This window comes from Leuresthes tenuis, unplaced genomic scaffold (genome assembly GCF_036924035.1).
Source record: "Leuresthes tenuis unplaced genomic scaffold, fLeuTen1.0.hap1 SCAF_12, whole genome shotgun sequence".
NCBI classification, from domain to species: Eukaryota; Metazoa; Chordata; class Actinopteri; order Atheriniformes; family Atherinopsidae; genus Leuresthes; species Leuresthes tenuis.
The window spans coordinates 33,974,184-33,997,747 of record NW_027325366.1 but is presented as its reverse complement, the minus strand read 5'-3'; the positions used below and the strand labels follow the sequence as shown (position 1 = coordinate 33,997,747).

General features: G+C 47.5%; 1 protein-coding gene across 1 annotated transcript in view; it reads right to left on the bottom strand.

Annotated features, from left to right (window-relative positions):
• Positions 1–7,689: 7,689 nt before the first annotated feature.
• The window catches only part of parp4 (poly (ADP-ribose) polymerase family, member 4), an 89,255-nt gene continuing 73,380 nt past the window's right edge, over positions 7,690–23,564 (bottom strand). Inside the window, exons 21-41 of the mRNA XM_072397597.1 lie at positions 23,318–23,364; positions 23,024–23,105; positions 22,678–22,815; positions 22,419–22,608; positions 22,088–22,158; positions 20,607–20,794; positions 20,425–20,524; positions 19,491–19,661; positions 17,256–17,336; positions 17,095–17,175; positions 16,927–17,022; positions 16,748–16,840; positions 16,147–16,197; positions 16,020–16,058; positions 14,486–14,548; positions 12,242–12,535; positions 11,676–12,130; positions 11,511–11,568; positions 11,032–11,134; positions 9,409–9,538; positions 7,690–8,231 (exon numbers count right to left, since the gene is read on the bottom strand). Of these exons, the coding sequence (XP_072253698.1) occupies positions 8,030–8,231; positions 9,409–9,538; positions 11,032–11,134; positions 11,511–11,568; positions 11,676–12,130; positions 12,242–12,535; positions 14,486–14,548; positions 16,020–16,058; positions 16,147–16,197; positions 16,748–16,840; positions 16,927–17,022; positions 17,095–17,175; positions 17,256–17,336; positions 19,491–19,661; positions 20,425–20,524; positions 20,607–20,794; positions 22,088–22,158; positions 22,419–22,608; positions 22,678–22,815; positions 23,024–23,105; positions 23,318–23,364 (2,733 nt within the window). The 3' untranslated portion in view covers positions 7,690–8,029. The remainder of the gene's footprint in view (positions 8,232–9,408; positions 9,539–11,031; positions 11,135–11,510; positions 11,569–11,675; positions 12,131–12,241; positions 12,536–14,485; positions 14,549–16,019; positions 16,059–16,146; positions 16,198–16,747; positions 16,841–16,926; positions 17,023–17,094; positions 17,176–17,255; positions 17,337–19,490; positions 19,662–20,424; positions 20,525–20,606; positions 20,795–22,087; positions 22,159–22,418; positions 22,609–22,677; positions 22,816–23,023; positions 23,106–23,317; positions 23,365–23,564) is intronic.

The window sequence follows — 23,564 nt, the reverse complement described above, 5'->3', positions numbered from 1 at the left end:
AAACTGGGAAAAGGCGTCAGAGTCCAGCGCAGACCAGGCTTTTCTTTCATTGGGAAGCATCTTCAAGGAGATATACGAGGCGATAAATATTATGGCGAGGGCAGCAAACCTGAGATATAAGCATAAGTTAGTGAACTCTCTGCTGTCGGGGTTAGCTGAGCCAGGACAGCAGAAGATGGCCTGGATGTGATGAACCTTCATCCTGGTTCAGCCCCAGGACTGAGACAGACTTCTGTGGAGAGGACAGAACCACAGTAATCATTTTATCGGTTAACCTTCTCTAATTATAACATTTAGCAGCTCAGCTAACAGTGAAAAATAACTTTAATAAAAACTGACCTGCTTCACGGTTTCCTCAAAGACCAGGAACCTTTCAGGAAGCTGTTGTTCTGCCAGGTTTCCATCAACAAAGCGGCACCAACATTTTGGTGGTTTCTCCAGTTTAGCTAACAGTTCTTCGTGCTTATCGACTGATGTGAATGGAGCTGGACGCCACGGCGTTGTGACCGGCGTTCAAGATCTGCTGCAGTTAAGCTCGACCGCTGAGTCCAGCGTTTCAGAGGAGCCGCTGTCATCAAACCAGGAAGTAGACACTGAGATGACTTCTTTAGATGATCCCCTTCTCCCTCTTAAAGGGGACATCTGAGGCAAAAACCAGCTCTTCTACACTAATACTTGAACTCTCTCGTCTCTAGTCTGGGCGCCGCGTTCAGATTCCACTTCCTACGTAGAAAGGGCAGCGGAATCTGAACTCCAGCAGCGGCCAACACCCAGTCTCCACCCAGTCTCCACCCACCAGGCCCTGCAGGTGATAAAACAGCAAAGCTCAGGTGAGGCGCCCAGATTTCATTCATCGCAGGAGAAAAACGGCAGAATGGAGAATCTGGGCGCTAAGCATGTCAGCTGCTCTGCTGTTGGCTGCAGTGACCAGCAGAAGACCCTGCATAAGACCCGAGTCTCAGAGGACCTGGAGTGGATAAAAAGGTTTTGCTGAACATGAAAGTAGAACCCCCCCCCTCTGAAAGGTGTCAGTACTCGCCGTTTACTTTGGTTCGAACAAATCAAACAGCAGAAAACTTAACACAGTCCTGAACAACACAGTTTGGGCTGTTTCTGTGTGTCACAGTTCAATAAGAACAGGAACAGATGGATGACAGGCTAATCTGCCTGGACTCACTCAGGCGGGTTCAGGAGCGCTTTAGACTGTTTTACAGCGGGGTCCAACAGTTTAGAAACTTATCTCTCATGAGATTAATGACACATTTCACTAGCTGCAACAAGAATGCTTTGCAGATGGTTTAATTACTTTCACAACGTTTTGATCAGGCATCTATGCGGCCACCTACTGCCTTTAAACAGCAGTCTAAGGCACAGATGTCGCTCTAACAGAGATGTTCAGCAGCCGGTCAGACGAGGATGAAGTTGTGGAAAATAAATTACTTTAGAGAACATGCTTTTCTCAACATGGTTCTTCCTTCTCTGCTCCGTAACAAAATGGCGCCATGCAGAAACAACTCGTTTCAAGCAAAGAACAAGACAAATATTTCTGATAAATATAATGATTGAGGACCTTCGGGAACTATGGCAACGAGACCATCTGCCCTCTGATTGGACAGTTTGAGTTTTTATCGTCCAATTGGCAGCACTGACTTTTAAAGGTAGTTTTCTGCTTTGAATCTGCGAATAAATGCTCACAAAACCGCTTGTATCGTCGTTGTGTTTCAGAGATTTTTAAAAAACACATCTTTTCTACACGTGAGCAAATCTGAATTCCTCAGATCGATTTATTTCACAGGGTCAAAAAGCTTAATTTACGATTACATTTATTGAAAAGCTCATAATCTTTCTGGGGCTAATTTGACCCATAATTTAAGTTCAATGGTTTCCCAAAGTTTTTTACCTTTGAAGGCAAAGTTCAGTCATGTTCGGGAGAGAAAGCTGATGAGAAACGCACGACAGAAAGGGAAGAAGTGGCCGATTTTACATGCATATAAGACGGGCTGCAGAGCGGATTCTGCACTATAACTTAATCCTTGCTCCAGTTTTTATTACGAAACTCTGAATAAATGAAGATTTTAGTACCTACCCCTCTGATCGGGGTCTTCTCTCCTGCTGTGGAGTTGGAGCAGGGTCCAAACTTTCTGTCTTTCAGGCTTTGCTTCGTTCATTTTCCACCAAACAGGACAGCATGAACACCAGGGACACCGTTTCCGTCCAGATGTTAATGTCCGCGGTGCTCACCGTCTCTGCAGGTCGTAAAGATCCTCGGTGAGACCAACGAACTTAACGCTAAGACGATGTTCACCTGTCAGCCACCGGCGGCCGCCATGTTCAACGCGTTTACCGCTCAGTGGGCGTGTCTACGTTGTCTCGATAGATCAATCAGGACAGATTAATCAATAAACCGAAATGGGGTGGGTGGTATTACTGAGGTGAAAGGAAAGTGTTTCTAAAGTTGGGAGAATCTTACTTACATGTGGCGCCCCCCAGGGGTCTGTGCTGGGTCCATCACTGATCAATATCTAAATCAAATAGATGTGGAAGGTATCTGATGCATTAAAGGGAATCTGGGGCAGCTACTGGATAGGGTGGTCACTTCAGAAATAAGAACAAATGATCCTTAAATCTAAGTCAAACTGAGATGTTTTTCAGGAGCTGAAGAAGAATCCACAGGTGCAGATACTTCTGATGGAAGAGACCATGAAAATAAGTTTCTAGGTGTGATAATAGAGAATAAAATAAGTTTCAGGAAGGACTACAAATCACTCCACGTTCTCTGCTGCTCACTGCTTCACTGAATCTGAGTTACTGAGCAGCTTCGGGGCAAAACTTAGAAATGTTCCCGCTCATCATCATCAGTGCTGTAATAAAGGCCATCAGGACAATCCCCAGAACTGCTCTTCACATCAAAAGCAGTGAATCTCCCCCATCTGCTTCCCTGTCCCAGCTCTGTGTCCGTCCAACATTAAAAGGTTCTGTGTGATGAACTGAAGCAGCGTCTGAACTGATGGAGGAGGGCCTGAGAATCACAGAGCATCCTTTAAATGATGGAGGAGGGCCTGAGAATCACAGAGCATCCTTTAAATGATGGAGGAGGGCCTGAGAATCACAGAGCATCCTTTAAATGATGGAGGAGGGCCTGAGAATCACAGAGCATCCTTTAAATGATGGAGGAGGGCCTGAGAATCACAGAGCATCCTTTAAATGATGGAGGAGGGCCTGAGAATCACAGAGCATCCTTTAAATGATGGAGGAGGGCCTGAGAATCACAGAGCATCCTTTAAATGATGGAGGAGGGCCTGAGAATCACAGAGCATCCTTTAAATGATGGAGGAGGGCCTGAGAAACACAGAGCATCCTTTAAATGATGGAGGAGGGCCTGAGAATCACAGAGCATCCTTTAAATGATGGAGGAGGGCCTGAGAATCACAGAGCATCCTTTAAATGATGGAGGAGGGCCTGAGAATCACAGAGCATCCTTTAAATGATGGAGGAGGGCCTGAGAATCACAGAGCATCCTTTAAATGATGGAGGAGGGCCTGAGAATCACAGAGCATCCTCTAAATGATGGAGGAGGGCCTGAGAATCACAGAGCATCCTTTAAATGATGGAGGAGGGCCTGAGAATCACAGAGCATCCTTTAAATGATGGAGGAGGGCCTGAGAATCACAGAGCATCCTTTAAATGATGGAGGAGGGCCTGAGAATCACAGAGCATCCTTTAAATGATGGAGGAGGGCCTGAGAATCACAGAGCATCCTTTAAATGATGGAGGAGGGCCTGAGAATCACAGAGCATCCTTTAAATGATGGAGGAGGGCCTGAGAATCACAGAGCATCCTTTAAATGATGGAGGAGGGCCTGAGAAACACAGAGCATCCTTTAAATGATGGAGGAGGGCCTGAGAATCACAGAGCATCCTTTAAATGATGGAGGAGGGCCTGAGAATCACAGAGCATCCTTTAAATGATGGAGGAGGGCCTGAGAATCACAGAGCATCCTTTAAATGATGGAGGAGGGCCTGAGAAACACAGAGCATCCTTTAAATGATGGAGGAGGGCCTGAGAATCACAGAGCATCCTTTAAATGATGGAGGAGGGCCTGAGAAACACAGAGCATCCTTTAAATGATGGAGGAGGGCCTGAGAATCACAGAGCATCCTTTAAATGATGGAGGAGGGCCTGAGAATCACAGAGCATCCTTTAAATGATGGAGGAGGGCCTGAGAATCACAGAGCATCCTTTAAATGATGGAGGAGGGCCTGAGAATCACAGAGCATCCTTTAAATGATGGAGGAGGGCCTGAGAATCACAGAGCATCCTTTAAATGATGGAGGAGGGCCTGAGAATCACAGAGCATCCTTTAAATGATGGAGGAGGGCCTGAGAATCACAGAGCATCCTTTAAATGATGGAGGAGGGCCTGAGAATCACAGAGCATCCTTTAAATGATGGAGGAGGGCCTGAGAATCACAGAGCATCCTTTAAATGATGGAGGAGGGCCTGAGAATCACAGAGCATCCTTTAAATGATGGAGGAGGGCCTGAGAATCACAGAGCATCCTCTAAATGATGGAGGAGGGCCTGAGAATCACAGAGCATCCTCTAAATGATGGAGGAGGGCCTGAGAATCACAGAGCATCCTTTAAATGATGGAGGAGGGCCTGAGAATCACAGAGCATCCTCTAAATGATGGAGGAGGGCCTGAGAATCACAGAGCATCCTCTAAATGATGGAGGAGGGCCTGAGAATCACAGAGCATCCTTTAAATGATGGAGGAGGGCCTGAGAATCACAGAGCATCCTCTAAATGATGGAGGAGGGCCTGAGAATCACAGAGCATCCTTTAAATGATGGAGGAGGGCCTGAGAATCACAGAGCATCCTTTAAATGATGGAGGAGGGCCTGAGAATCACAGAGCATCCTTTAAATGATGGAGGAGGGCCTGAGAATCACAGAGCATCCTTTAAATGATGGAGGAGGGCCTGAGAATCACAGAGCATCCTTTAAAGGCTCATAAATCAGGGCCGTCTTTGGGTGCTGAGACGCTCCAGAAGGAAACAGCACCTCATCATCACTGACCCCACGCTCGGCATTATGGGAGAGGAAGTGAGGAGGCAGGTGCTCTCAGGTTGTTAAACATCAGCACATCACTGGAATATTATAAAATAATGACTCATACTGTATCAAACACAAAAGCCAGTCATCAGAAAGCTCCTAAAACCCAAACTATGGGAAATATGAACTGTTTACATGTTGTTTTTGTACAAATGAATGAAAGTTTTACAGCAACTGTGAGAAACTGTCTGAATGGTGTCACTTTAAGAGACTAATCTATGAAAGCTTCTGAACAAACATGATGATGATGAGAACAGCTGCTGAGGAATGAGGAAGACTGTTATCAGACAGATACAATGGATATATTCTGTATTTATATCCTACAGTACCTGTATTTCACCACTGAGCGGCGCTGTTGGCCGCCGCTCTGACCAAACTGTGTGGCTCTGGAGGTTTTAAACACTTTCCTTCCTGCTTCATCTGAATATGTTGATGAAATGTAAAACGTGGGAGACAGGAAGGCTCCTCCCTACATTTCGGTGTGTATAGAAACTCACATACTGATGTTTACTGGCCCAAACTCCAGAGAAAACTCAAACAGGGAAACTGAAAACTATCCTGAACAGTGTCACCTGCCAGGATTGTTCTGAACAGATCAGTGTGTCATAAATATAAAACTGTGTATATCACCCCTATTTATGACACTAATATCAGTGAAGATACTCACCAGAGGCTCAAGTATCATATATACGCAAGCGCGCGCGCACGTATTGTCCCGTAAAATGCACTTGAGTCACGCACGGCTTCACACCTGTAATTTACCGAAGTTCGTGTGGCTAATGCTAAAGCTAGCGCTACGGCTGCTAACAAACATAACGCGCTTCCCGCTCGGTTTCTTCGCGGTGCTCAAAATAATCCACAGCGGGGGAAAGTGGTGTTTCGCTCTCTCGCGCCGATGGAAAAGTGACAAAACAGTTTAAAAATCTTACTCTCTTCCTCAGAAGCGGTCATTTCCAGGCGAAAGCGTGCGCCGCCTTGACGTTGATCCGGCAGAGAGAGACAGAACCACGGCACGTGCACGCTGACGGCGCCTGATTGGTTGCGTTGCATCACGTGAACTCCCTACGTCACCTGTTCTTTACATTCGCCACATTTAAATTAAACAAATTATCATTTTAAATATATTTTAATAAACATGACTACACAAATCTTCATCTTAATCTATTTATTGACTTTTAAGATTTTAATCATAAATCCTATTTATTCCTTCTTTGTGACCACAGCCGATGAATTTTCTGCTGCTTTCAATGACTCACAGTTTGTCCTGATCATTTTCTCTCCTCCTTTCACTCCACCTGTACTGCGATTCTGGACTCTATTGCCCCTTTTAGGCAAAAATCTGTCTAGCCAAGAACAGACCTCTGGTTGAACGACACCACCAGCGCTATCAGGCAACGCTATCAGGCAACGCTATCAGGCAGCGCTATCAGGAAACGCTATCCGGCAACGCTATCAGGCAACGCTATCAGGCAACGCTATCAGGCAGCGCTGCAGGCAACACTATCAGGCAACGCTATCAGGCAGCCCTGCAGGCAGCGCTATCAGGCAGCGCTATCAGGCAACGCTATCAGGCAACGCTATCAGGCAGCGCTATCAGGCAACGCTATCAGGCAGCCCTATCAAGCAGCGCTATCAGGCAGCGCTATCAGGCAACGCTATCAGGCAGCGCTATCAGGCAGCGCTATCAGGCAACGCTATCAGGCAGCGCTATCAGGCAGCGCTATCAGGCAACGCTATCAGGCAACGCTATCAGGCAACGCTATCAGGCAACGCTATCAGGCAGCGCTATCAGGCAACGCTATCAGGCAGCCCTATCAAGCAGCGCTATCAGGCAGCGCTATCAGGCAACGCTATCAGGCAGCGCTATCAGGCAGCGCTATCAGGCAACGCTATCAGGCAGCGCTATCAGGCAGCGCTATCAGGCAGCGCTATCAGGCAGCGCTATCAGGCAACGCTATCAGGCAACGCTATCAGGCAGCGCTATCAGGCAACGCTATCAGGCAACGCTATCAGGCAGCGCTATCAGGCAACGCTATCAGGCAGCGCTATCAGGCAGCGCTATCAGGCAGCGCTATCAGTCAACGCTATCAGGCAACGCTATCAGGCAACGCTATCAGGCAGCGCTATCAGGCAGCGCTATCAGGCAACGCTATCGCTACGACATCTCTGTGTCCGTCCAACATTAAAATGACTCATACTGTATCAAACACAAAAGCCAGTCATCAGAAAGCTCCTAAAACCCAAACTATGGGAAATATGAACTGTTTACATGTTGTTTTTGTACAAATGAATGAAAGTTTTATAGCAACTGTGAGAAACTGTCTGAATGGTGTCACTTTAAGAGACTAATCTATGAAAGCTTCTGAACAAACATGATGATGATGAGAACAGCTGCTGAGGAATGAGGAAGACTGTTATCAGACAGATACAAAGGATATATTCTGTATTTCTATTCATATATTTATATATAGAATAGCTCCCTGTGGGGGGGGGGGGGGTCAAACTGTCACGTAGCTCAAATAAAATACAGTGATTGTCTTTCAGAGATATTAAAGTATGTTTTTTATTTAATTAATTCATGCATATTTCTGTATGAATGTAAGCATGCACGTGCACGTGCACGTGCATCCATGTGTATATGTGAATATATGTAATAATATATTCTGTTCACAAAAACACTGAAATTATTAAACTCTTTTGTTCAGCCAAAAACTGAACAAATATGAACATTTTATCATGAGTTCCTAATCATAAATATTCACCCTGCTTGATAAAGACAGTTATACTGTGAGAAAGGCCCCATCCCGATTAAAGATCCCGTTTCTTGAGTCTGATCAGTGCATGAAGACAATTAAAATCCTTTATGAGGCAAAGAAAAGCCCACAAATATAAACTGAAACTCTGATTTTATCCCAGTTTAAAGAGCAAACAGCGGCGTCGTCTGCAGCTCCAGTCCCCGGAGAGGTGAGAACGGTGGGAGGCCTTCGTAGCCAAGCAGCTGACGGGTGGAGGACTCCCAGCTCTTACCGAACTCCAGCCGGCTGCAGATGCACGGATACTGCCGGTCGGCCCAGCACACCCAGTCCACCGCCTTCTTCACCTGCTCCCAACGCTCAGGCCTGGAGGGGAAAACACAGCCACTCAGCGCAACTACAGCAAGCATTCACAACCAAGACAGTCAAACTGGTAGGAGGCTGACAGAAGCTGACGGGGTTTCCTAAGAGTCAGAGTTTCATCTGATCAAAGAAAAACAAAAAAAGCAGGACAATTTAAGCTGTTCTGCAGCCGCTCAGTGAAAGTTGCCCCAGAGTCATGTGTGGCTTCCTGCTGGTGAGATGCAGCTTCAGGTGACATTTCTGGATGAAAGCAGCTGAAACGTGGACTCATCTGAGGTCTGGCATCGTCCTGCTGAAATAACCACAGAAGCCACCTTGATGGCAGCATCTGTCTCTCCAGAACTCCAGCATCCAGCATGCATCAGTGGTACCTTCACCCAGATGAAGCCCTCCATGCCCTGGACTCTGCTGCAGCCCCAGACCATCACAGACGCTGCTTTAAACCTTCCTCTGAGAACAGCTGGATGCTCTTTCTCAGCAGTTTTTCCCAGAAGCAGCTGAAACGTGGACTCATCTGCCCACAGAACACGTGTCCACTGTCTTTCTGTCCCTCTGAGATGAGCTGGAGTCCAGAGAACTGGGCCGTGGTTCTGCTCAGAGCTGATATATGGCTTCCTCCTGGTGTGATGCAGCTTCAGCTCACATTTCTGGATGCAGCCGTGGACTGTGTTGAGTGGAAATGCTTTTCCCAGCTCCTCCTGAGCCCATGTGGCTGTATGGATCATGGTGGCCTGACGGTTTCTCCTGCAGTGCTGCCTGAGGGCTCCCAGCTCATCCAGCAGGGCTTTCTGTCCTTGGCCTTTCCACACTGAGACTTCCCCAGACTCCCTGAATCTGTTCCCAATATTCTGCTCTGTAGATGCTGAAAGACCAAAGTTCTTTCCAGTCTGACTCTGAGGAATATTTCCTGAACTTATTGATGATTCTCTGATGGAGTTTGGCCCAAAGCGGTGAGCCACGACCCATCCTTGTTGGAGAGGCTGAACCTTTGGTGGAAGCTGCTTTTATACCCAATCCTGACACCCTCACCTGTCAGCAGGTAACCTGCTGCTTGGAGAAGCTCCAGAAGCTGTTGCTGCAGATTCTATAAACTTTGACTGAGTGTTGCTGCTTCAGGTTCTACTTTTGGTTCTTTTTCTAAAGTCAGTTATGCTGCTGATGTGTGTGTCGTTGTGCAGACCTGAGCTCTGACTCTTCCAGGCGAAACAGGCTTTGCAGCAGTTTTCCTTCCACCATCTTCTCCATCCTCATCAGCTGCAGAACCAGGAGGGTTGCCACCATCCTCAGGATGTCTGCATGAGCCTTCGTGCCTTTAACACAGACAGACACGCACTTACAGTACAATCTGCAGAACTTTTTGAGACAAACAGTCAGAATCAAATGTAAAATGTGGCTCAGTTTGCCACCTCGGTACAGGCAGATGTCAGTGATGTCACTTCTCTGAGGCTCCAGCAGACGTTTCTTTTGATTTGGTTGGTTTAAAGTTACAGTGACCCAGCTGGTACAGTCGGTGCCAACAACAGCCAAAACACAAACTACAGCAGTGACACAACAAACCTAGAAAGTGTCCTGATAGTTAGGGCGAAATACCAGAAATTTACCGACACAGAAAGTTCGACTGTAACCGAATTTTAATTAAATTCATTTGGCTCATGTCGGTATATTCGGCTGTGTTCACGTCCCTTTAAGACGCGGCACACGTAGTTCAGCGTATGTCGTCGTGTGATAGAGGTTTTGGGACTGGGTCCCGTCGGGTCCAGGATCGGGACGTATCCTAGCAACAGGATGTGAATAAGTGATGTGGAAAGGAAGCTCAAAGAAGGTCTTTACAGCACAAAGACAAAGCAAAGCAAGTCTTTGACATTTGGAGAAGTTTCTCAACTGTCCATGAATCTCTTGATCAACAGCCTATAAAATGTTTTCTCCTTTCTGGACAGGAAACAGTCAGGGCTTCATCACCTGACTCCACCCCATCCAGTCTGTAGCAACAAGGGGAAGAGACGGTGACCTGAAGCTGCAGCGCCGCCGCCGGCGGTCGACCTGGCCGAGGAAGAGGAGCAGCAGCTTGTTCCCAAGAAAAACGTATGGTTGCATTTTAATACGCAGATTATTTTATACTTTTAAACTTGTTCAGTTGTGCTTGTTCAATAAATCTGAACTAAAAGTCCTTCATTTATTTTCAGACGCTGTAGGTCTTACAGTCCTTTTTAAAGTGACAGAAATAGTTGCAATAAATAGGTCCATCATAGACAATCGTGCTATTATCACTTTAACTGGGTGTGGAGAAATGATGCTGCCACAGCCCCATCTAGTGGCCAAACCTTTTTGTGCAAGGAGTGGCGGTAGTTATCGAGGTGAACTGCTCAATATATCGTGAATTTTAGGCCATATCGCCGAGCTCTGCTCCACCGATTATTTAACCAACAGAAATGCTCTAACAAGGGTCCCAACAACCCACTTCATCAAAACTGTTCTCCCAAAATGATGCAGACATGAGACTCAGTCCATCGTGTGCAGGGCAGAACTGCTCATTAAAAACAGCTTGAGAAAATAAAAGACTGAGTTTATGGAGATAAAGCTGTGGGAAACATGTGGAAAAGGACTGAGAGTTAGTAACGAAACCAAAATCAATCATTCACTCCTTGTGCTGCTGGGTCCATTCACTGGATTCCAGTAATTAGCAGGAGGTGCAGCCACTCTGTAATATTCAGCCGGCCGGCTGCTACGGGTCATCGACATGCTTTCAGGCCTCATGCTCCTGCTTAATCTGGAATAAAAAGCCAGTTCTCCTCAGAGATCTCACCCAGAGAGCGTATCCCTTTGTTCTTCAGGAACACGTTGGCAAAGACGTCCACGTTGAGGTTTATCAGTTGTCCCAGTTCGCTGGTTAACTCCCAGAACCCCTCCTGCAGCATCAGAACCACAGTGACAGGCTTTGGGTTACAGTGCAGACCCAGACTAAAACGCTGGATTAGAACTTCTACATCTGTGGAGTCCGTCGCTCCAGAGCTTTTTCTTACATTTGTAGCGGATAATGATGTGAAAACAGCAATAATCTCACTCAGCTGTTCCTTCATGTCATGAAGACAGAACATCCTTGTTCATTTCTCAGGTTTTATGTATCAGGACATAATGAACATCCTGTGGTTCTGAGTCTTTATTTATCGAGTTCACACAATAAATCTATAGAGTTTTGCATCTCAAACAGACACTCTGAAGAAGCTCAGAGCAGCTTTTTGTCATCTGGCCACTGAAACCCAAAGAAAACTCCAAATATCTCACCGAGCGCTGCAGCTGGAAGATGTTTCCCCACTTGTGCTTCAGCGCTGCAGACTTCCAGCTGAAACAGAAATGTTTTAGGGGTGTGGAGGCTCACAAACACAGCTGATGAGGTCAATAACTTTCATTTACATCAAGTGTTGAGGTTGTTCTGTGTTTCGGACTCACTCAGAGAACGGACGAGCTGGACCAGCTGGACCAGCTGGATCGGAGGGAGAAGCTCGACCCTGACAGCCAAAAACCTTGGGCAGGTATCGGATGGCTTCTCTCTTTCGACCCATCGTAAACTTCTGTTGTGGGGAACTTTTGAGGAAACCAACTTCACCTGAAGGAGGTACAAAATGCTTCTGCAGCACTGAACTGGAGGAACCGGTTAGTTGTCCAAAGGAGAAGCCCGTAGCTTTAATCCTTGGAACGTCATCATATAGTCCAAATCCCACATCGTCGTCACTTTCTTCACTTTCAAAGTCAAGTTCAGCCGACTGACCTCTCACTGTAAGACCCACAGGAGGAGGAGGAGGAGGAGGAGCTGAGTCTTGAATGAAAGCCAACGTGACATCAGATTCAAGGCGATTACTTGATCTCAAGCTGAAGTTCCCCTCTGAGATTTCCCCACACAGAGTCTGTGAATGAGGAAAAAACTGAATAAGTTACAGCAGGTCCCACAGAAACCTTCCAGCTGTCAGTAACATGCATGTTTTCTCTAAATGTGACCAGTTCATGCTGGTTGTTACCTGAACATGTTGTCCGTGCCCCAACATTAACTCATTAACCTCACTGGAGGAACTTGTCAGTTGTCCAAAGGAGAAGCCCGTAGCTTTAATCCTTGGAACGTCATATAGTCGATGTGCCATATCGTCGTCACTTTCTTCACTTTCAAAGTCAAGTTCAGCCGACTGACCTCTCATTGTAAGACCCACAGGAGGAGGAGGAGGAGGAGGAGCTGAGTCTTGAATGAAAGCCAACGTGACATCAGATTCAAAGCGATTACTTGTTCTCGAGCTGAAGTTCCCCTCTGAGGTTAGAGTCTGTGAATGAGGAAAAAACTGAATAAGTTACAGCAGGTCCCACAGAAACCTTCCAGCTGTCAGTAACATGTTTAAATGTGACCAGTTCAATTCAATGCTTTGTCTGATCAGCTTCATTTAATCTGGTAACAAACATCATTTCTACACCTCAGACCTGCAGCATCCCATAAAGTCAGTGAACCTTTTCCCACTTTGTTTCCTTCTGCCAACACTTAAAGCCGCTCTGACTCTGAGGAAACCAGGTGATGCAGAGTTCCAGCTGTTATTTTGTCCCATTCCTCTATTTTCAGCCTTTACTCATTCTGTCAACCCCATAAACAGACTAAACTGATCAGTTTTACATGTTATAACATTCCTAAAAGGCTTAAAATAACTTTTACAGCCACAAATTGGAAAAACTTGGGATAGTTTTCTGCAAAAGCAGATGAAGAAAACAGTTATTTTGATGTTTTCTCTTACTTTTACTTCCTGTCAGACAGTCTGAACTCAACATGTTTCCTGTTCAGCTTCATTTAATCTGGTAACAAACATCATTTCTACACCTCAGACCTGCAGCATCCCATAAAGTCAGTGAACCTTTTCCCACTTTGTTTCCTTCTGCCAACACTTAAAGCCGTTCTGACTCTGAGGAAACCAGGTGATGCAGAGTTCCAGCTGTTATTTTGTCCCATTCTTCCTTAAACAGGTCTTAAGGTGTGCAGCAGGGCGGGGGGGTGGTTGTATGGGTTGATTTTCAGCCTTTACTCATTCTGTCAACCCCATAAACAGACTAAACTGATCAGTTTTACATGTTATAACCTTCTTAAAAGGCTTAGAATAACTTTTACAGCCACAAATTGGAAAAACTTGGGATAGTTTTCTGTAAAAGCAGATGAAGAAAACCGTTATTTTGATGTTTTCTCTTACTTTTACTTCCTGTCAGACAGTCTGAACTCAACAGATTTCCTGTTCAGCTTCATTTAATCTGTGAACAAACATCATTTCTACACCTCAGACCTGCAGCATCCCATAAAGTCAGTGAACCTTTTCCCACTTTGTGTCCTTCTGCCAACACTTAAAGCCGCTCTGACTCTGAGGAAACCAGGTGATGCAGAGTTCCAGCTGTTATTTTGTCCCATTCCTCCTTAAACAGGTCTTAAGGTGTGCAGCAGTGCGGGGGGGTGGTTGTTTCTCTGCTGGGGACAGGTCAGGACTGCAGGCAGCCAGTCCAGCACCCGTACCTCTTCTTCCTCAGCCAGGCCTCTGGAATGTGGCAGAATGTGGTTTTCCATGGTCTGCTTGAACAATGCTGGGACGTCCCAGGAAAAGATGTGGCCTTGAAGGCAGCATATGTTGCTGTAAAATCTCAGGGAACTTTTCTGCATTAATGCTGCCGTCACAGAAGTGGAAATGAGCTTTGCCCCCTGATCCAACCCCATACCATCACAGAGCCTGGCTGCAGGGACTGGTTGCTGACAGCAGGCTGGATGCTGCTTTTGCTCTTTGCTCCATTTCTTCCAGCAAAGATGTGGAATACTGATGGGTCTGACCACAGCACACGTTTCCACCGTGTGACGGTCCATCCCAGACGCCTCCGAGCCCAGAGAAGTGGACGCCGCCTCTGACCGTGTGGAACCGAGTCATGATCATCATGTTACCTCCTCACTGTTGTCTGACACTGTTTGCAAAGTGTTGCAGCTCTGAAATGATGCACTTTAATTAAGAGGAATGAAGTTGTTGGATTCAAACCGTCCACAGTGAAGCTAAGTCAAGTAAATGCAGGAGTTTCTGCATTTTTAAAACTCTTTTCCATATAATCCAAACCTTTTCTGATTTAATGTTGTATTCTTACCAACTCTTTATGTAACTATCACCAGATCAGACTCCAGCTTCGGCTAAAAATACCTTTTCTAGATTTCCTGCACCCAGAGATCACCAAGTTGTGCAGATTTGATTTGTGAAGGTACTAACCGAAGAGCGTCTGATGCGTGCACAACACAATGCGCCCTCCTCTCCATATTCATCTCCATCACTCTGTAACAGACACAAATACAGACCCATCAACAACAAGTTCTCTCATCCACTGACAGCAGAACTCGGCCCACTGGGGACATCATCTGGAAGTGGGAGAAATACTGCCCAAAGCTTCCTAACAGGAGTGATATGGAATAATAAGCTTCTATCATAATGGAGCCGAGGCCTGGGAGGTGCGGGGTGAGCGGTCCCTGGGCTGGAGGACATTTATCCTGAGGTGCTGTTTCCACCTGATGGAGAAGACCAGAGGACGACCACGATGGAAAGGAAGGAAGAATGTTGAACTGCAGACTCAGCAGAAGCAAAGTCCTTTTGATTCTGGTCAGATCTTTACCCTCACACGGCTGGGGGGTGCACGGCATCCAGTCTTTGGTGTATACCTGGAGAAAGCTTGTGTCCCTCGCTGTGTCCTGTGGGAGGTGCTTTGGGAGAACGGGGTGCAGGGTCTTTTGTCACGAGCCATTGGGTGACAGTACTCCCCACTTCTGATCAGGACATTTAGAAACTGCTTTTCCAGGCACAGCCGAGGGCTGATTGCAGAGATTCTGCTGGCTTCATTAAGAAAGGCAGCACTGCTGCTGCTGCAAAGTGATAAAAGGCGGATGTCCACTCCGGGTTGGGAGCGAGTTTCAGCATAACCATACTGTACAGAAATGGGGGCGATTGGTGGCCGGATCCACAGTGATTCCAGGCTTCACTCATGGCCATCAGCTGTGGGTCGGAGCTGAAATAATGTTCCTCCACGTCTAAAGGTCAGTTCAGCCGGTTCAGGCGTCTGCTCGGGCATCCCAGGCGTTTCAGACATGGCCCCCAGGGCACAGAGTAGACTTGTTGAACGCCTTGGTGTCCCGCAGGGCAGCTGGAGGAGGTGGGAGCGAGGGGAGGGTCTGGATGATTTATCTGTCTGACATGATGCCTCAGCAGCAGGAAGGAAACTGTCCTTCTGTTGGACCAGTCAGGTTCTACCATGGAGAGCAGAAAAGGGTTTTATCTGTCTGACATGATGCCTCAGCAGCAGGACTTTGGCTCAGCACTGTTCATTCAGAAGAAGGTCGGTCTCCATCTTCCCAGGAGCACACTGTAAGTTGCATCTATCCCAGCATTCAGTCTGCAGGATTATGACACAGAAGGAGTTTCCAACTGCCAGGAAGTTTCTGGAGGCGGGAATCTGCCTGTGACTGACTGCTAAAAGCTGTCAGCAGCCTCTGAGTCCGTGTTCCTGTGAGGTTCAGCTGTGTTTCTGCAGTCCATCATCAGCACAGCATGTGGCACACATGCAGGTTAACGTGCACTGAGGAACGTTTCATCTCCTCCTGCTCTGAACAGTCAACACATTCATTTAGCATCATTAGCTTCTAATAAGTCAGTTCTTCAGTTTCCACCTGAAACAGATTCACATTCAAAGAGTATTTTCTGCATCTGTTGCCCTGGAAACACTGATATGTGCAGATGTGTGTGTAAAGGGACTTACATCATAATGATCCTCAGCCAGGAGGAGATCATTGGTGTCCTACAACATGAACGTATGCAGACATCAGAGGAGTTTTTCACTGAATTCTAGTTCCATAAATTTCTGCTGATTCAGCAAAATCAGTCACCTCGTCTTCCTCATCGCTCTCATAGGAGGAACTCTCATCCAAGCTGGAGCCCTGCAGAAATGAGCCCACAGGGTGAGTTACTGTGAATATACAGGAGAAACCGACTGTTGTCTCATGAACTGTGAGCAGATCTGTGCACGGCTTCAACAATCTTCTACTTTAGGGTTAGTTAAAGCGTTTCAACATCTGATTTCCAGCACTCAGATGATGCCTGGCAGCATTCACGTTAACGTTTTAGCACATTATGGACATAAAAACTCTGCTAAATCCTAATAAAACTGGAGCTAGTTGAACAAAATCAGTCAGCATGTTTGATTTTATCAGATCAAATCATGATGGAACCATGTGTCTCATCAACAGGGCATTCAGCCTTTTTAACATCATGACTGGTACCTATATATCATTCTATTGTGACATAAAATCACATCACAGTTTGAAACGGCAACAGATGTGTCTTTGTGACGCAAAGATCCAATTTAAAATGGCTTCTTTGCTACGTGGGATGCCTCAGGGATCAGCCCTGGGACTCTATCCCACCTCAGATCTGGCCTGTAATCACAGGTGAGACAGGTTTGAATCGTGTGAAAAAGCGTGTTCTCACTGAAGTCCAGCTGATGTAAGGGAGGATGTCCACGTCCTCCTCTGCCATCAGCTTTGGGATGTCTGTGACGCCGTCCTCCGCCTGCTCAGAGTCCTGCAACCATGAAACCATTTGGGTCTGAATTCAGATAAATCCCTGACATCCAGAGAGCAAAGTGAGTGAAGTCAGAAGAAACGAACCCTCTCCTCGATGGCCACGAAGCTGGTGAACTGAGACAAGATGGAGAACTCTTTGCTCAACTCAGTGATGAAGGACTTCAGCTCTGCTTTCTTACCCTGAAACAGCAGAAACGCGTCGCATGTAGCAGAGATTCCACTTTGGTCTGACTCACTCACACTAAAATGTACCTCGTGCTCAGCTTCGGTGGTTTCCAGGTTTCCGTCCTCATAATCCCTGATGAGGGCCCTCGCCGTGAGCTTGTGGAGGAACTGAACACACATCACAGAAGTCACTGCCTGCTTGTTTTTAGCCTTTTAGTGACAGATGGTGTGCATGAGGGAGCTCTTACTGTGCCTCTGGTCTTCTGCAGCTCACTGGTTGACACCATGGTTTTCAGCTCCTGACCACACAAGTTTCCAAGAAGAGTTGCCTGCATGAGAAAAAAAGTCTGGCATCAGCAACGATCTCAGAGAAGCAGCTGCTGCTGCCCATCGGTCTGGGAAGGGTTATAAGGCCATTTCCAGACTATCTGGAGTCCATCATTCTACAGAGAGAAAGATTATTCACAAGTGGAAAACATTCAGGACAGCTGTCAATCTTCCCAGGAGTGGACGTCCCAGCAAGGTCACCCCAAGGTGAAGAAGCCCAGAGCTACATCTCAGACTCTACAGGCCTCAGTTAGCATGCTAAAGGTTAAAGGTCACCCCAAGGTGAAGAAGCCCAGAGCTACATCTCAGACTCTCCAGGCCCCAGTTAGCATGTTAAAGGTTAAAGGTCACCCCAAGGTGAAAAAGCCCAGAGCTACATCTCAGACTCTACAGGCCTCAGTTAGCATGTTAAAGGTTAAAGGTCACCCCAAGGGGAAAAAGCCCAGAGCTACATCTCAGACTCTCCAGGCCTCAGTTAGCATGTTAAAGGTTAAAGGTCACCCCAAGGTGAAGAAGCCCAGAGCTACATCTCAGACTCTACAGGCCTCCGTTAGCATGTTAAAGGTTAAAGGTCACCCCAAGGTGAAAAAGCCCAGAGCTACATCTCAGACTCTACAGGCCTCAGTTAGCATGCTAAAGGTCAAAGGTCACCCCAAGGTGAAAAAGCCCAGAGCTACATCTCAGACTCTCCAGGCCTCAGTTAGCATGCTAAAGGTTAAAGGTCACCCCAAGGTGAAAAAGCCCAGAGCTACATCTCAGACTCTACAGGCCTCAGTTAGCATGCTAAAGGTTAAAGGTCACCCCAAGGTGAAAAAGCCCAGAGCTACATCTCAGACTCTACAGGCCTCAGTTAGCATGCTAAAGGTTAAAGGTCACCCCAAGGTGAAGAAGCCCAGAGCTACATCTCAGACTCTACAGGCCTCAGTTAGCATGCTAAAGGATAAAGGTCACCCCAAGGTGAAAAAGCCCAGAGCTACATCTCAGACTCTCCAGGCCTCAGTTAGCATGTTAAAGGTTAAAGGTCACCCCAAGGTGAAGAAGCCCAGAGCTACATCTCAGACTCTCCAGGCCTCAGTTAGCATGTTAAAGGTTAAAGGTCACCCTAAGGTGAAAAAGCCCAGAGCTACATCTCAGACTCTACAGGCCTCAGTTAGCATGTTAAAGGTTAAAGGTCACCCCAAGGTGAAAAAGCCCAGAGCTACATCTCAGACTCTACAGGCCTCAGTTAGCATGTTAAAGGTTAAGGGTCATACATCTCAGACTCTACAGGCCTCAGTTAGCATGTTAAAGGTTAAAGGTCATGACAGCACAGTTAGAAAAAGACTGAACAAGGATGGCTTGTTTGGAAGGGCTGCAGGAGAAAGCCTCTTCTCTCTAAAAAGACCAGAGCAAAGTGGAGATGTTTGGTCCTAATGCACAGCAGCACGTTTGGAGGAAACCAAACACAGCATATCAGCACAAACACCTCATACCAGCTGTCAAGCACGGTGGTGGAGGGCTGATGATCTGGGCTGGTTCTGCAGCCACAGGACCTGGGCACCTTGCAGTCATTGGTTTTTACATGATTATTCGCAGGTGGAAACATTCCCAGGAGTGGACGTCCCAGCAAGTTCATCCCAAGGTCAGATGGTGCAATACTCAGAGAAACTTTGAGTGTGTCCTTAAAGAAGCCGTTCTTAAGGAAGGGAAACAGGGAGAAAAGGCTGAGCTGTGCCAAATGACACAAGAAGTGGACTGAAAATCAGTGGCAACAGGTCTTATGGAGGGATGAATCCTCCCCAGAGCCCGGACCTCAACATTATTGAAGCAGTGTGGGATCATCTGACAGAGAACGGAACAAAAGGCAGCCCACATCCAAAGAAGAGCTTTGGGATGTCCTTCAAGAAGCCTGGAGAACTATTCCTGAAGACTCCTTAAAGAAATGACAGAAAGCTTGTCTCAGAGGGTTCAGGCTGTGTTGGAGAATAAAGGAGCTCAGACCAGATATTCACTTTAAAGCTGCTGAGAACTGAGAAAAAACTCTGTTTCACCTGTTTCCTGACAACAGAAAGAAATGAGGATTAAATCAGGACAGTTTGGAAAGGCTGTCGTCTCTGCTGAGGGAGGCTGCATCCCATGATTTAAAAGGTTTACAGTCACATGTCTGGGCTGCCTACCTGAGTGCAGTGCGGCACGAATCCGTAAACCAGAGTGGGGCAGTCACTGAACAGCGCCTGCAGCTGCTTGGGTGCTTGTACGGGAGAAGGAGCGGTCGGGTTAAACTGCTGCCACTTCACCGACACCGAGCTGCAGCTGACAGACGACATGCGCTCCACCTGCCGCTCCACCTGCAGGAGGAACACACTCATTAAATGTGGAAGTTTCACCGCATCTCAGCTTAGCAGCAAAGTTCATCTGGAGCCTCGTTAGAGTTTTCCCTGTGATGACCTAAAAGCACCTCGGCTTTACTGCCAGTTCAACAGTTTAATGATATCTGGGAAGTTTTCAGTTCAGTCAGGCGTTTACGCCTCATTCCTCCAGGACTGTGTTGCAGCTGCATCTCATAAGCAGGATGCTCCCGCTGAGCTGAGGTATCTGCTCCTCCCTATCAGGCTGTCAGATAAACACCTCCCCATAATCCCTGCCTCAAAGGGATAATCATAGATTTCACTGTTAGAAATGCATTTGGTTCCTTTTGAGAGGTTGTGAACCTGTGCACTTCCTGACTGTTTTCTATGTGAAGCAAACTCCTCACCTCTGGTCCGGGGAAGTTCTCACCTTTTCTGCCCAGGTGTGCTTGGTTTTTGTGTCAAAGAACTCGTAGGCTCCGCCCCCTTTCTTGGGGGAGGCCTGGGTTCAAATCCCCTGCATGAAAGTTTCCCCAGTAGGGGTCCTTAGGCAAGGCCCCCTTACCCTACCTGCCTACCTGTAAGTCGCTTTGGATAAAAACGTCTGCTAAATGCATAAAACATAACAAAAAAACCTGTGCACTTCCTGACTGTTTTCTATGACCAATCTAAGTGGGAGGTTACCGATGGTATTCATGGCGGTAACCCCCGCCCCCTCTCATGTGAAGCAAACTCCTCACCTCTGATCAGGGGAAGTTCTCACCTTTTCTGCCCAGGTGTGCTTGGTTTTTGCATCAAAGAACTCGTAGGCTCCGCCCCCTGCCTGTGCCAAGGCTCTCAGCATGTGGCGGTTGGCTGTTGAGCTGAAAAGACACACCTTCGTCTGGTAACTGAGTATGAACAGAAACCATATGAATAAGGGCGACCTCTGACCCCCGTTCACACCTGAGGCCGCAGGTGAAGAGGCGGCTGTGCTCGGCGTTGTCTCTGAGCAGCTCCAGAGTGACCGCTGCGTCCTGGATGTGGCCGTCCGACAGCAGCAGCAGATTCCTGACCCCGCGGGACGGCGGCAGCAGGCTGAGCGCCTGCAGGGGGCGCCACAGCTCCGTGCTGCCCCCTACTGGACAGCAGTGCTGATAAGAGGCAGAGGAGGCCGGTTACTGATGATGTCTGTGGACTGGTGAGAATACCTAGAGACATGATACTAAGAAGAAGATTCAAATAAGGCTTTTTTACAGCAGATATCAACTTTCTGTGTCAGGGAATAAAAACTGTTTATTTGAATAAAAACACATCCCATAAAACACCTCCGTCATACCTCTGTAATGCTAACAATAGCTCACCTTGTTGATGTGTCTTTGTGACAGGCTGCTAGTAACAAAGTGCCTAAAGATCCAGTTTAAAATGGCTTCTTTGCTAAGTTGTCTGTTCTGTGTCGACACAACACTGGTTCATCCCTTGAGTTAGGAGCCTTTTTTCTGCCTGAATGGTTCATAGGTCAGAGTTAAGTGGCTGAACACAGAAAAAACACATTCTTCTGGTTTGGGACCCTGGGTACGAACTCTAGTTTGGGACCCTGGGTACGAACTGTAGTTTGGGACCCTGGTCTGGGACCCTGGGTCGGGACCCTGGGTCGGGACTCTAGTTTGGGACCCTGGGTCGGGACTCTGGTTTGGGACTCTGGTTTGGGACTCTGGTTTGGGACTCTGGGTCGGGACTCTGGGTCGGGACTCTGGGTCGGGACTCTGGTTTGGGTCTCTGGTTTGGGACCCTGGGTCGGGACCCTAGGTCGGGACTCTGGTTTGGGACTCTGGGTCGGGACTCTGGTTTGGGACTCTGGGTCGGGACTCTGGTTTGGGACTCTGGGTCGGGACTCTGGGTCGGGACTCTGGTTTGGGACCCTGGGTCGGGACTCTAGTTTGGGACCCTGGTTTGGGACCCTGGGTCGGGACTCTAGTTTGGGACTCTGGTTTGGGACCCTGGGTCGGGACTCTGGTTTGGGTCTCTGGTTTGGGACTCTGGGTCGGGACTCTGGTTTGGGACCCTGGGTCGGGACTCTAGTTTGGGACTCTGGTTTGGGACCCTGGGTCGGGACTCTGGGTCGGGACTCTGGTTTGGGACCCTGGGTCGGGACTCTGGTTTGGGACCCTGGGTCGGGACTCTGGGTCGGGACTCTGGTTTGGGACCCTGGGTCGGGACTCTGGTTTGGGACTCTGGGTCGGGACTCTGGGTCGGGACTCTTTAACAGTAGTAGAAGTGATGTCTGATATTTATTTCTGGCTTCTATAAACTTTCTGTCGTTGAACCTTGGAACTATTTCTGGTTCCTTCGTGAGTCCAACAATAATAAAGCCTCCCGGTCTTTGGACGGTCAGCATTCTCTCTGATGAACGATTCCACCACTTTCAGTTTTTAATCAGAACTCACCTTGATGAAGCTCTCGGCTGCCTGATGAGCTTCACTGAGCGGCTGTGCGCTGAGGAAAGCCTCCGTGTGATCTGACAGCCACAAACAGAAACAGTCAGGAAAACTGAACTTGACTGAAGTTCTGCTCAGCTTTTCAGGTCCGGTCTGCGTCATTAAAGGCGACAGAAGTCTGATTTTCAATAGCAGAAAGTTTTCAGATGCCAAACAGCCTGAACTAACAACAAAGCTAAAGAAGTTCTGGTTCCGCCCGTGCTTCACACACCGGTTCATGCAGTTTTATATTTCTGTATTCGAGCTCGTATTTCCTCTTTGTAAATCCCATGAAACCGACCTGTGCCAAACAGAATGACGTTGACGTTGAGGTTGTTGTCGAGCTTTCTGAGAACCTGCAGGGCGATTCTCTGAGCTGAGCGGAGCGACTCCCCCCTCATGGACTCAGAGGTGTCCAACAGCAGGACGACCTCCCTGTGTCCGGACCCGGAGCCCGAGTCAAAGTCTGGGTAGAACACCAGCATGCAGGCCTGCAGGAGAGAGGAGAAGCGCTGAGGAAGGCGTGCGGCAGGGAAAGGAGGAGGGAGGACGAGACTGACCTGGCTCTCCTTGTCGGGGTGTTTCTCCACCCACATCCTGGGCAGGTGGACCTCCGACAGAGTGACTGACAGCTGGAAACCGTCTGAATCCATGACCTGACCCGGCAGCACGCTGACCACCGCCTTACAGTCCGTCCTCTATGTGATAAAACCATCAACATGTGATGTTTGCTTCCCCAAAAATACTTTGATGACTCAAAGTTTTGTAAAATGATTCAGACACAGTGAAAGTTTTTAGAGCTCGCAGGTAGAAAAGTTGCCCCATCCAGTTTAAAAAACCAAAACGGAGGCTTTCTGACTTGGATGAAGTGTGTAGCCACATGCAGTTTTAAGTGTGAGAAATCACCTTCATCTGGACTTTGTGGGTGGTGCAGAGCAGCCTGCTGATCTCATGGGGCATCTCAACTGAGGCGTCCAGCGTGAACTCTCTGAGGAAAGAAAGAGCTCAATGAACACGACCTCCACACCTGTGGTGAAACGCAGCCTGATGGAGGACAGTCGGACGGTGGAGGAACGTCACACGCCAAACAATAAACTCCCATTTCACAGGATCGATAGGTAACGAACTGCGAGTCCTTTCAGCAGCTCCCATGAACCAAGTCTAACTCAAACGGCATTAAAACAGAATGAATAAGCTCACCTTGCTGTTGCTTCCTCATCAGTCACACACACCTTCTCCACGGTGACCTGTTCAGTAAAAACAGAGGGCAAACTGAGCCAGATGAGCACAAAGCTGCAAAATAAATGAATAAATTAAACAACGTTTACGATAACTCATGAAGAATGATTAAGACCCTTAATTAAGGCAACCCAAGACACGTTTGTTTTCTCTCTGCTCCGTCTCCACTGTGTCCCGTTTGCCGTTTTCACCCCTCCCTGCCTGGTGT